The following is a 14,166-nucleotide window of genomic DNA, read 5'->3' as shown; positions in this document are numbered from 1 at the left end:
AGAATCATGTCTAGTGGTGCAAATGGCGTTTGCTGAGAGAAAAAGGATACAAATATGGAGATAAAAAGAGAAGGAAACATAACGAAGCGAACAACGAGTGTAAAATCAAATCGAAATTGAGTACGAGTTCTGATTCGGGGTATGTACGGGTAGAGTATGAACTACGAAGACCTAGATGGGAGAAGAAGACGAGAGAGAATGAGTGTACTGTGACGTAAACGATCATCCAAACAAGTATCAGCTGTGTACAGTCATTGTTCGTATTCGTCTTGGCAGTAACACAAGAATTCGACATTTTTTTTTTGTGTTATTTTGTGTTTAACTAAATTGTTGTTGCATTTTGCAGTTAATGGTTTCAGAGTGCTCACTAACAATCTACACACTTACATCCTGAAGATAATTATCACGACATTATAAACAACAACATATAACATCTCCAAGTGTGTTATATACATACACGACACAGTTACATCCATACTTATATACATACCTACATTTTTATATATATGATTATTATTATATTATACATGTACCTATTATAATATGTCTAAGTACAACTTACATAGCACAGATACATGTATAGACATATAATATAATATGTGTATATGTATGGGTGTATTAGAGGAGACGTCATTGTATGCTCAGCGTGTACACGTAAAATTAATCTGAAAAAAATAAAGAAAGTGGGGGAGTTGCTGTTGTGTAGTAGTCAAGTTCTGCCAGCGCATACAATATATAATAATAACAACATACAACACCACAGGAACACGTATTGTGTTTGACAAACCATCCACCAGCGCATTAAATAATAATATTAATTATAAATTGTAATAATTGAAAAGAAGAAAAAAAAAAAAGAAACGTACGAGGACAGGAGTGAGGATTGAGTCAAGCTGAGAGTACATATAGAGCGAGGGCACGAGAGCGAAACGTTTACTATTTTTTTTTTTACATCGTACGTGGTGTAAATTGTGGCCCGTGTATCAGCGGCCCCACCAGCGGACGCACCACCAGGGGACAATAATCGTGTGAAAAACGGGGCGGTACGCGCGTAAGCCTGGCCTCGAGCGGCGAGTCGGACGACGGTGGGCTCGCTCCGCCACCGCGCAAAAGGTCCCGTAGTTCACTTACAACTACCCTAAGACCAGCGGACGAGTACCACACCAGCGCAACTATGGACAATTATCGGTAACTTGTTTTATTTGTTTTGTTGTATTGCTTTGTTTGTTTATTTTATTTTATCCAAAACTTTGCTGTGATGAATTGATGATTTGTCATGGTCATGGTCCATGTTCAGTTATCAGTAATTTCCTTGTTTATATTTTTATTTATTTATTTTGTTAATTGTTGAATAAATTACTAATGTGTTTAACTGCGTATTTTTTTTCAGTTTATATAAATAATTATTGCGAGAGGCTGAGCTGCATGATCTCATTGTAGACTAAATAAATCATCGATGACAGACTGAGTTAAAAAAACACAATATAAATGTAATGGTGGATTTTTTTTTTTAATTTTTTTCGTTATTAAAGTGGGGCGACCTTGAATTGAAGGAGATAAAAATATAAATAAGAATGAGAGTAATAAAAATTTATTATAGAATTTTATTTGTTTGGATTGTCAGGATGATGCAGCAGGCGTCTAATGGGGCAGCGGTTTCCAACGTCCCGCAGCAAAATGGAGCGAATTTAGACAGTAGCGAGTCTCACGCAAACGGCAACGCGGTGCCTCGCTGTGACGGCGATGTCAATGGAGTTAACGGCGAGAGTAATCAAACTCTAGAACCGCCTAAAGTTATGGACAAAACGAATCAAGATATTGTAAGACTCATTGGGCAGCATTTGAAAGCAGTCGGACTCGAGTAAGAATATTTATCATTTCCCGTTAGATTTTTATTGCTTTATAATCGATCATCTACTTACAGTACATGATACATGACGCTTTTATCGATTCAGAGAATTTAATAATATTGTTTTACAGTCGAACTGCTGATTTGTTGATGCAAGAATCGGGATGTCGATTGGATCATCCGTCAGCGGCCAAGTTCCGTCAGCATGTAATGGACGGGGATTGGAGCAAAGCTGACCACGATTTGGACGAGCTCAAGTCCTTTTTAAACAACCCGAACCAGAGTATTGTGGAAATGAAATTTTTATTGCTCGAACAAAAGTACCTGGAGTTTCTCGAAGAAGGCCTTGTTCTGGAGGCGCTGCATGTGCTTCGCAACGAATTGACTCCTTTAGGACACAACACAGGACGTGTCCATCAGCTGTCGGCTTTTATGATGTGCAGTGGGCGAGATGAACTTCAGGTAAACGAATCGTTAGCCTAGATCTAGGTGTCCTACTTAATCAGATTCCACGCTTAGAAATTTTATTTTTTTATCTTTATGATACGAATGTTTATTAAATACCATTAATTTTTTTATAATGTATTTATTTATTTATTTTTTATCAAATTATTTGGTAAATATTTACAAGTGGGGTCAACCATTTCAATTTTCATTTTTTGATAGAAATTTCTATTTGATTTTATTAATATATTTTTTTTTAAATACATAAAAAAAATGAACAATTAAAAAAAAAAAAAAAACAGTTAATTTTCACAATTTTAACAAATTTTCAAACAAATTTATAAATTTTTTAGGAAATTGTGATATTCGATTTTTTTTTTTAATTGTTTGTTTTTTCATATACTTTTAAAAAAATATAAAAAAAAAATGTATTTAAACCCAATAAATTTTTATCAACAGACACGTGCTGGCTGGGACGGCAAAGGCTCAGCATCACGTACAGCTTTGATGGACAGATTACAAAGGTATTTACCACCATCGATAATGCTCCCTCCTAAGCGACTGCAGTCGCTTCTCTGCCAAGCCGTGGAGATGCAAAATCAGCAGTGTACCTATCACATTACATCGAATCAACCGACACTCGAGAGTGTCTCACTGCTGGTCGACCACAGCTGCAGTAAGGAACACTTTCCTTCTTACACAACCCAGGTGCTCAATGACCACTGTGATGAAGTATGGTACTGTAAATTCTCTCCGGATGGATTGAAACTTGCAACTGGCTCTAAAGACATGACCCTCATCATTTGGGACGTCGATCCAGTAAGGAAACGTCCACAATTTCCCCTAAACCCTTCTCAAAACTAATCCTTTAAATTATTTCAGGAGACATTAAAAGTTACGCACAGAAAAACTCTAGAGGGCCATACCTACGGAGTAGCTTTGATTGCTTGGAGTCCAGACAGCAGTCACTTGATAGCTTGCGGACCCGAGGACTGTCCAGAGCTCTGGCTTTGGAATGTCGACACTCCAGACTGTGAATTGAAGTTTAAGCTGACCCACAGCACCGAGGACTCGCTGACTGCGTGTGCTTGGCATCGCGACGCCAACAAATTTGTTACAGGAGGCCTACGCGGACAATTTTACCAGTGTGACATGGACGGAAATATTCTTGACTCGTGGGAAGGCGTCAGAGTTAAGTGTCTGTGGTGTCGCAGCGATGGCAAGACCGTTTTAGCTGCTGACACTCATCATCGTATTCGGGGATACAATTTCGACGAACTTTGCGATTTTACAATGTGGGTCGTCTTTCATTATTTTGTTTATGATTCACTTTCGGGAATTTATAATTATTTTTTTTTTTTTTTTTTATTTTTAATAAACAGTCTTCAAGAGGATCATCCGGTGATGTCATTCAGCGTAAACAAGGCTGATCGGTTGGTGCTGTTAAATGTCGCCAACCAGGGCGTACACTTATGGGACCTGCAGGACAGATGCCTTGTCAGACGTTTCCAAGGCGTCACTCAAGGGCATTTTACAATTCATAGTTGCTTTGGTGGTGTCAACCAGGACTTTATCGCTTCTGGTAGTGAAGGTAGATATATTTTAAGATAGATTTCACTGAAATCTATCTATTGCATTGGTCCTCATGTCAAAATTAAGTCGGAATTTTGCTATAATATCATCTAACTAGTCGAGTATGGCTCAAAAATAGCACCTTTTTATTTTTTTTTATCAAGGTCGTTGCGTATGTACTGGTATTTATGATAATTGTACAACAAAAGAATGCTAATGGACTCCTGCACACGTGTCTGCTGTCAGATTATTTTTTATCGTGTATCAGTTTAATGATAATAGTAATTCAAGTGTGTTATTACTTCCATACATTTAAATTCTTAGAAATTAAAATGATTATAGTTCACTAGCCAAAGCACTTACACTTGACCCATATTTATTTATTTTTACTTGAAACATAATACTTATATTAATAATTTTTGCAGATCATAAAGTGTATGTTTGGCACATTAAACGTGAACTGCCAATTGCTGTTTTAACTGGGCATAGTAGGACTGTTAATTGTGTTTCATGGAATCCGGTGTATCATCAAATGATGGCTTCAGTGTCTGATGATTGTACTGTACGGATATGGGGACCAAGATCAGCATCCCCAGATCGTCCAGACAGTACTAAAACTGGTATATAATTTATAAAAAATTATATAATATTTCTTTTTTATTAGTATTTATCTGATGGGTAAGTTATTAAATACTCATTAATGTTTATAGCCTCGCCAGACAGTAATTCGTCGAATGGAAGTGGCTGGCATGAAATGGTGTCGTAGCGACGTACATTAACGCAGTACTCCCATGACCCCATGGTGTTCAAAAGACTGTTTTGTTAACCGTCACTTATATTGAGTACATTTCAGAGTGTTCTTTATCGTAAAATACGAGCGCAAAATATGTGCTCACGTATAGTGAAAATAAATATTTTCAACACGAGCGTACTCAATCATACAAAACCGTGGAGTTTGATTGATACTAATAATTATATATTCTATATATAATTATGCAATTAATAATTAATTATATTAATGATAATATATTTCAATGAATTTATTCGGCAGTAATTCTCTTATTATGTCGTACTCCACGGGTTGTTTTATAATTTTATTTAAATAAATAAAAAAATTATTTTCCATTTTTTTTTTTTTTTTTTTTTTTTAAATTATTCAGATCACTAGTAAGTGAAATAAATAGTAAAAAGTTTTAAATATTAAATTTAAAATCCGTTCCACGACGTAATAATTAATTGGTTGAATAAATAAAAGCATAATGCTAATTTACTAGCATAGAGTTAAGATTGTATTAGAAAATTGTCCAATTATATTGACATAGTTGGATATGATATATATGATAAGAGTTTAATTAATATTATTATTGATAATAATAATAATAATGAAAAATTATTATTATTATTATTATTGTCATTATTAATAATGATTAATAGTAACAAATAAGCGTTTAACCGAGCGAGTGCATCTTCGAGCTATTTTATTTTTGTTTTTTAATTGAAAAAAAAAAAAATAAATAAATAAATAAACTGATTAATTAAAATTTGCAAAGTAAATTAATTTGTGCCAATTTTACAGCTGAGAAAAAAAAATATTTATGTTGTTATACACGGAAAGAACACAATTACACTGCATATCATCCTATATTATACTCAATGTTATCTAGTAAAAAAAATTTCAGATAATATCAAATATATTTAATTATATTTGATATTATCTGAAATTTTTTTTCATCACAGATAACACTGAATATAATATAGGAGGATATACAGTGTGATTTTGTTTTTTCCGTGTAGTTAATAAATTTATTTTTGATTAATTGTAATTGTACGATTAAAAATTCCTGAAGATGATTAAAATATCTCGTGATATTTAGTGGCAATTTAATGGGACACGTCTACAATACAATTTATCTAACATTGTAATTTTATTTAGCTTTATTGCAAGTAAAGTAACCCGCGCTAATTCGTATAATCAATATCTACGTTTTTATTTATAATTAATTAATTAATTATTAATTCAATTGAAAAAAAATAACAGCGATTTTATATAACGGTAGAAATACTTAACTTTTAAATAATTGAAAAAAAAAAAAAGCTAATTAAACAATTTAAAATTATAAATTAACAAAAAGCAATTTACGAATGTTACCTCTGACTTATTAACTGCCAATTTTTTTTTCTATTATAATTATAATAGTCATTATTATTGTATTATTGTATAATATGAATATTAACAAAGTGTAATCATTTTTTAGCACTCGCTTTATAAACGTGTGTCTCTAATTAATTCTAAGTCGCTTGTGCTAATACATGGCGATAAATAAAAAAACAATTAATAAAGTAATTGTCGATAGATTATTGGGGGTTTATTCTGTAATGGTACGTGGCAGTTAATAACATGAAATTATATCGAAACTAAAATAATAATATAATAAAATTACAAACAGTCTTGAAGATGTTTTCATATGAAAAATAGTAATTATTATAGTTGGGTATTGAAAAATAATTAAAAGGTCTTGTGACATCAAGTGCAGTAAGTTATGTACAGATGAGTTTTCAATAAATCACATTAGAATGAATTCATTTTTATAATTTATATGATTATAATTATTATTACTATTATATTGATGTTCGGTAAACATTATTAATTATTAATGACATTGATATAGATAATATATATTTTTAATAACCACTTACTGCTACTTCAAAACGATCTCAGCAAATTTTTTCTAATATGCATACGTATTATTTTTTTACTAATAGGTCAACTAAACATTTTTATTATTATTATTATTATTATTATTATTATTCATTTTTTTATTATTAATATTTTTAATGTGAATTATGTTGCTTGTTCAACACCATTTTTATTTAACAAATAAACTTTCATTTGTATTAATTTTAACAAAGTTTTGTAAAAATTAATTGCATGTTAATTAATTGCATCTGCTAAATTTAATTTCATCAAATTTTAATATAAAAAAAATCTAGAACTTTTATTTTATATTTATTTTTGATCATTCAAAAATTTAAAGTTTTCCCGCACTGTCATTTTAAAATTATTCGCGCACGCGCAGAGGTATTTAAATTGAAAACTCGCCCGTAAGATTTTAAGATTTCAAATTCGGCAGTTAATCAAAATGGCTTCCCCCCTGCACTTCGTCTCCAAGAATTTTTCCAGGTAACACTCAAATTACTGACAAATTAATATTAATTAATAGAAAAATGAATAAATAAACTATTATTACATACTTATGAACCCGATAAAAGAATAATACTAAAGTTAACCGACATTTTTAATTTTTTTTTCTTTATTTAATCAGCACATGCCATAGAAGTTAACCGACATTTCAAAATTTTTATTGAAAAAATTTCAATTAAATAATTAAAAAAAATAATTTCACCCGTAAAAAACCTAAAAAACTAAAAGTATAATTTTTTAGAAATATCTTTTTAGCTGTAATTGAATTAATAAAAAAGAAATCAAAAATTTTCAGACGTCTGCTAACTTGAGTGTCATGTAACAAAAAAACATTTTAAAAAAATTGCATGTGTAATTTTTAAAATTTTCTACACGTGAAATTTTTTCTTTTAATTTTTTTTTAAATAATTTTTCAATAAAATAAATTATTAAAATTTTTAAATATGAATTAACTTAATTTTCATTAATTTTCATGATAAAAGAAGAAACAAATGAAATCAGCGTATCCAGCATGTGCCGCTACCTGGTGAGTAATTGCATGACAATATTTAATGGGCATTGTCCGTCCGCGCTTACAATAATAAATAGTAATTGTTGATTACAAGATTCCCACCTAACACCGTCTGTAGAATAAGTAACAAACAGAGACAGATATCGAGTGAGTGATGTGCGATTAGTCGCAATCATTCGAGATACAACTTTCTTATTAGTCGTTTTAATGCGGTATTGATGATTTCCATTTAAGGAGATCGCTCTTCTACTAACGTAGTAGTACATGCAATTGTATACATATACATATATCACAATACAATAATATCCGTACCTAAATACATTTAATACAAGTTATAATTGTAAGTGTGAGTGTGTGTTGGATCATTGGGTGGGTATGTATGAGCAATGAAAAAAGAACCCAGTAATTGGTCATTTAAAAAAATAATACAAAAATACGGTAAAAGTTTATTGATAATTGAACTATCATTTATCGGTGGCTCGTATGCGCTTTGGCACAAAACCAACACCTCCTCAGGTAATTATTAACAACTTATCTTCATCATTGAGGTTATTCACGTACTGCATGATTCACTTTATTTTATTATAATTTTTTTTTCTTTGTTAATCCATCAAGATTGTTTATTATTTACAGAGTTTCGCTGGTACTTGCATCGTAACTACCCGTCAGTGCTCGAGGGTTACTACAAGATCGGAGAAAAAATCTCTGAAAAAAATAACATTATTCGGGAGACAGATTTAATGACTTGGGGAAGAATTCCACCTAAGTCTGCATGATCTTTAGTTTTGCTTAATGGCTTTCGCAAAAGTTATATTAGCAGCTATTGCAGGGACTGGAGTTGGATTCTTTTTATTGAAACTCGTTACTCCTGAGGATAGAGAATTTGAAAAGGTATTATTGCAATTACTTTCAGTCAGCATTAATCATCTAGTGTTTAAATCTCAAATCATTTTATTATTTGTTTGGGTATTATACTTTAGTTTTAAAGAAAATTACATTAAAATTAGCAGTCTATTTAAAAATAATTTTTTAAAAAATTGCATTTTTTATTTTTTTAAATTTCTACATGTCAATTTTTTTTTTGCCATAATTTATTTGTTAAAACAATTCTTAGGGCCAGTTTTTTAATTCAGGATAAAAGTATTATTATCATTGCCAGAATATTTATATATATGAAATATATAGATTTATTTTATCATAGGATAAAATTTTATCCCGAATTGAAAAACTGACCCTTAAAATTATCAAATATCTGCTAAATTAATTTTCATTTAAAGAAAATTAATTATTGTGAGCTGTTTAGTATCAGTTCTATCATTTTGAGGTTACTTATTGTGATTACTACATTGGGCGGTTATCAATTTAAAAAAAAAAAAAAAAAAAAAAAAAAAAAAAAAAAGGTTATCAAATTTTAATTTCACAATTGAATACAAAAATTTTTATTTAATGAATAAACTTAACAATATAATATAATTATTATTTTTTTACTCGTGACCTACTTTTTTACATCATTGACATAAATTATTTGATTTTTTTCATTTTTATGATTTATTTCTTCAAAAAAATTTTTTTTTTTAATTAAAGAATAAAGAAGAAAATATATAAAGGTATTATAATTATTTTAATACATACTTGAAATTTGTAGTTAATAGACATTCATTTTTTTTTTTTTTTTTTTTTTGTAATTTGAGTCATAATTGAGTCTGAATAAATACATTAATTGTAAATAATTAAATAAATGTATCAATAAAAATCATAAATAAATGTTGCAGAAATTTCCTAAACCTACAATCGGAGCTTACCAACCATTTTTGAAAAAGTCATCAAAAACTCAAACCGAATTATCAAATTCTATGTCAACTGATTCAGAGCCCTTAAAAAAAGAGTCGTCCGGAAAATAACATTCGGCAATGGAGACCACAGAAGAGACAGAGCTTGGAGGTGTAGGAAATCTCACTGATCGCATATCGAAGCGTGACCGTGAACGCAGGAACGTAATCGAGCGTCGCCGAGAAGAAAAGCAGCAGCTAGCAGTCGAGTCAGAGCAGCTGAGCTTCTTCCAAGACACATTTCACCTTCATTGCGAAAAAGTAAAGGAGCTGCTGGACACAGCGCCAGCAGCGCAGACTTTCACGCTTCCAGGGATCTTCGACAAAGCCAACAAAGAGATTCTGACCCTCTGGAATTACCTGTCCCAGTCAAAGATATTCCTAAAAATGTATGACATCCGCCGTGCTCAGGAAACTCTCCAGCAATTGGAGACCGAAGCCGCTGAGCTAGAGCTAAAGTTGTTGCCCAAAAAGAAGTTTGGGTTCAAGAACCGCAGACCAGCCAAAAAACCCTCGGAAAAGTCTCTGGACGTGACAGACGGGTTGAAGAATCTCAATCTGTCTGAAACGGTGACCACTAATGGAGCTACCAAGCAGCACAATGAACTCATCAGTAAGTACACCGACAATGCAAGCAGTTTAATTGGCAAGTCTGACGGTACATTTGCGTTAGACGCCGAAAATGTAAACAAGAATGACGTTCTGTTGTCCGACTTGACCCGATGTATTGTGCGTATTTACGGCGCTCCTAGCACAGTACACATGATTAATCTAAAACAATGCCAAGTACTAATTGGACCGGTGTCGTCATCTGTATTCGCTAACAATTGTGATTCATGTACCTTTGCATTTGCATGCCAGCAATTACGTTTGCACTCGTCAACAGACTGCACCATCTATCTCCACGTGACCAGCCGTGCTATTATAGAGGACTGCGTTAAGATAAAAGTCGCTCCGTACAACTGGAGCTATGAGGACCAGCAAAGTCACTTTAATCTCTCTGGACTGGATATTAAAACTAACAACTGGGACTCCGTAGACGACTTCAACTGGCTTTCCTACGAAAAACACTCGCCCAACTGGGCCATTTTGAAGCCAGAGCTCAGGGTCAAATTTCGGGATTGAATATCATTTTGATTCTTTTTTTTACTTTACTTATTATTATATTATACATATTTTTGTCGGTTATCTGAGTACACCGATGTGTTGGCTGATTAAATCTTAGATATTTTATTTGAATATATATATTTGTCTAAGACATAGTATCTAATATTTTAATCATGTCAAATTATTAAGTAATAATAAACACGTGTATTTTCGCTTTTACACAATTAATAAATGCACGTTATCTTTATCTGAGTCCTTTTAATTTTATTTTACCCATTTTGTGAATAAATAAATAAAATGTTGCTTTATTAAATAATGACTCTTGTTAAATTGCATTGTACTTTCTTAGCTATTGACGTTTTTGAAGATATAAGCTCATCCTGATGTTACACTCATCAAGAGCTTTCATTTGAGTACTCATATGTATTTTTGATATATTTTTCATATATACATATATATAACATATATATAAATATATGAAAAATTGATGTGGGTACTCAAATGAAAGGTCTCGATGAGTGTAACATCAGGATGAGCTTATATCTTTAAAATTGTCAATAGTTCACAAGATACAAGGTCAAAACCTTTGTAATGACACTAAATTTCATCAAAAAAACCGATTTTATCATATGACTATCCTGGACACAAAATTTTCCTTACTCTCTTAATAATATAGATTATTGAACTTTAAAAACAAGGGAATCTGAAGCGAAGGGTTAACATTAAAATTGTTTCTTTAACAGAATTATTGCATTTATGTAAATGATAAAAAAAATAGGTTGAGTAAAAGGCTATTGAGATGATATTATAAGAGCGAATCTGGATAGAAGAATAACTATGGCAAGCGCCCTCGAGAGAATCACAAAGACTTGTTTTCTTAACCAATATTATTTTTATTGGGTCTCCATCGAGTTGGAATATCTGAATATCAATAGCTGACTTGGAAGCAAGTATTAAAACTCGTACCAATCGCGTAATATATTTTCAAATGCTTCAATAGTTCGCATTTTGCATGGATTCATTTGATTTGTTAAACAGTTACTTGTTATTTTTTATTCTACAGCAACAATAATAATAATAATAATAATAATATAAAACTTTATTTAGCAAAACTAGTGATTTTAATAAAAGACTCAAAGAGAATTTTTAGCGTGACTAAAGAATCGCTTGTTAGATTTTGTCGGTGTATTTTCTTCTTAAATATTCTATCCAACTCGAACGATATTATTATATATTTTTTCTTATATATTCTTGATACACACGTTCCATTCAGTGTCAAGCACCATGAGATGTTCTTTGACATTGCATGAAAGGATGTTTCCAAATGTTTGTATATTCTACCGACAACTGCACCAACTTAGTTATACTGTTATAGTACTCTCAGCCCGTACAAACGTTTACGCAGGTGGACTTTACACAAGATTTGGCAATTATAAAAAAAATAACGCGTACAAAAAAAAACGTAAATCCACCGCTCAAGACAACTAAACCGTCGACTGTCGATTGATACTAGATACTTTAAGTATTTTACTTTATCTTTATTTTTTTATTTCTCCATCCTTCTTATCGATTTGATGATTTTAATTTTTTGATAAAAAAAATTTTAATTTTATTTATTAAAGATTTAAGGTTGCTTTTGTCAGAAGTGTTCTGTATTTTTTTAACTATTAACATTTTTAAAGATATAAGCTCATCCCGATGTTACACTCATCAAGAGCTTTCATTTGAGTACCCACATCAATTTTTCATATATTTATATATATTATATATATGTATATATGAAAAATATATCAAAAATGCATGTGGGTACTCAAATGAAAGGTCTTGATGAGTGTAACATCGAGATGAGCTTATATCTTTCAAATGCTTACTCAGTGCAAATTTTGTGGACAAATTAAAAAAAAAAAAAAAAAAAAAAAAAAATTTAATTCAAGCAAAAATCTAAAAATAAAAAATTCTGGTAAAGATTGATCGAAGAGGATTTAGTAGTCTAAAGGTTAAACAGTCGGTCGTGAGCAAAAGATTGTTGAATTATTGTGAGGTCGTTAGGATGCCAGTGAAACGTATAAGTCGGATTGCACCAACTTATTTATTTTGTTATTTTATTTAATATTTTCGTGCATTATATTATATTATTAAGTATAGACGTATATAAGATCGCTTACTCGACCGAGAGATCTCTCTCTTTCACGATGAGTTATTGTGCGCGAAGGATCAATGGCTTTCGTTGGCTTCCAAACTCTAGATCCTTTCGATCGTCTGCCCCCCGGGGCTCTCACTCTGCACTCTCGCCTTTATTTACATTTCTTTTTTCCGGCTTCGACGAAACGAATCGACAAAACCTTTAAATCGATTCTCCGACTCCGATTCAGCTTAAATATATGAAACCGCTCAATAAAAAACTGTCCAAATTTTAATTCAAGATTTTAGATTAAAAAAAAGCTAAATATAATAATACTAAAAATTTAATTAATAAATTATAATTACAATTTACCAGGTAGGTACTGTTATGCGATAATTAGCGAGGACGGCTCCTTTGGCCCTTCGTTAAGTGACTAGCCAATCGTGAAATGCGACTTCAGAAGGGCTACGCAAATTAGCGAATTGGAAAATAACGAGGTTGTTTCTTTGATATACATAAAAAACAGCAGTAACTGTCACTATAATTTATATTCGTATTTTACTAAATATTTTTTTTTTTCTCTAGCAAAATCTTCTCTTTATACTCTGCAATTACTTCAAGTACCGTCTATTGTTCTCTTCAATTGTTTTTTTTTAATAATACTGCGTTAAATAGACAATTAACTTGCCTTCATATCAGACAAAATAAAAATTTTCTTACACACAAACACTTATTTGAAAAACAACCACCACCAAGATGTCAATTCTATCGAAAGGAACTAGCATCTATATTTCATTGGTTAATAGAATCTAGAAATTTAAATAATCAAAGGAGAGAGTTTAAGTTGTATCCATTCCAGAATGTTTAATTAATATTAGTAATTTCAATAAAGTAAAAAAATTTCTTAAAATAATCTATATCATTAAGAGAATAAGCAAAATTTTGTGGCTAGTATTATTTATATGATAAAAATCATAAAATAGTCAATTTATGATGATAAGTATTTAGGCTGCATTTAAAAATGCTCTATCTCTAGATACATAGTTAAGAAATGACCTCGTATCTTGTGAACTATTCACATTTTTAAAGATATAAACTCATCCCGATGTTACACTCATCAAGACCTTTCATTTGAGTACTCACATCAATTTTTCATATATTTATATATATTATATATGTGTATATATGAAAAATATATCAAAAATGCATGTGGGTACTCAAATGAAAGTTCTTGATGAGTGTAACATCGGGATGAGTTTATATCTTTAAAAATGTCAATAGTTAAAAAAGTACAGTGCAATTTAAAAAATTCATTACTTATTAATAAAAAATGATTACTTACAAAATGACTTGAAAAAAAATCGTGAAGATTTTTTAACTAAATTAACACTAACTAAACGTAAAGTTAATGTTTAATAATTCCAAATAAATAAAAAAAAAAAAAAATCATAAACCTTGACAGAAATTTAGTCTCCCCGAAATGGTTTCTGCTCTTCAGTAGTGTCACATTACAGCTTAAACTCGGAACAA

The 14,166-nt window shown here is 31.0% G+C and overlaps 2 protein-coding genes across 2 annotated transcripts; both read left to right on the top strand.

Annotated features, from left to right (window-relative positions):
- Window positions 1-63: 63 nt before the first annotated feature.
- On the top strand, window positions 64-6,457 carry LOC141534842 (WD repeat-containing protein 26). The gene is made up of 9 exons (XM_074254441.1): window positions 64-256; window positions 347-1,188; window positions 1,625-1,861; window positions 1,981-2,311; window positions 2,753-3,112; window positions 3,176-3,588; window positions 3,676-3,884; window positions 4,291-4,485; window positions 4,576-6,457. Exons 2-9 carry the CDS (start codon window positions 1,175-1,177, stop codon window positions 4,629-4,631), a joined length of 1,815 nt encoding a protein of 604 aa, XP_074110542.1. The 5' UTR covers window positions 64-256; window positions 347-1,174; the 3' UTR covers window positions 4,632-6,457.
- A 2,895-nt stretch (window positions 6,458-9,352) lies between these two features.
- Window positions 9,353-10,761, top strand: Tbcc (Tubulin-binding cofactor C). The gene has a single exon (XM_074252270.1). The coding sequence runs from the start codon at window positions 9,489-9,491 to the stop codon at window positions 10,530-10,532; it is 1,044 nt and encodes a 347-aa protein (XP_074108371.1). The 5' UTR covers window positions 9,353-9,488; the 3' UTR covers window positions 10,533-10,761.
- Window positions 10,762-14,166: the final 3,405 nt, after the last annotated feature.

Source organism: Cotesia typhae, unplaced genomic scaffold (genome assembly GCF_013202065.1).
Source record: "Cotesia typhae breed Kobodo isofemale line unplaced genomic scaffold, CoteBio_Ctyphae contig_123, whole genome shotgun sequence".
Taxonomy (NCBI): Eukaryota; Metazoa; Arthropoda; class Insecta; order Hymenoptera; family Braconidae; genus Cotesia; species Cotesia typhae.
This window is presented reverse-complemented; position numbering and strand designations above follow the sequence as displayed.

Excerpts from the sequence above, each read along its gene's own strand:
- LOC141534842 (XM_074254441.1), top strand. Across the intron at positions 1,862-1,980 it reads TTGAAAGCAGTCGGACTCGA|TCGAACTGCTGATTTGTTGA; the intron begins GTAAGAATATTT and ends ATTGTTTTACAG. Across the intron at positions 3,113-3,175 it reads TCATTTGGGACGTCGATCCA|GAGACATTAAAAGTTACGCA; the intron begins GTAAGGAAACGT and ends AAATTATTTCAG.
- Tbcc (XM_074252270.1), top strand. The coding sequence starts at position 9,489 with ATGGAGACCACAGAAGAGACAGAGCTTGGAGGTGTAGGAAATCTCACT.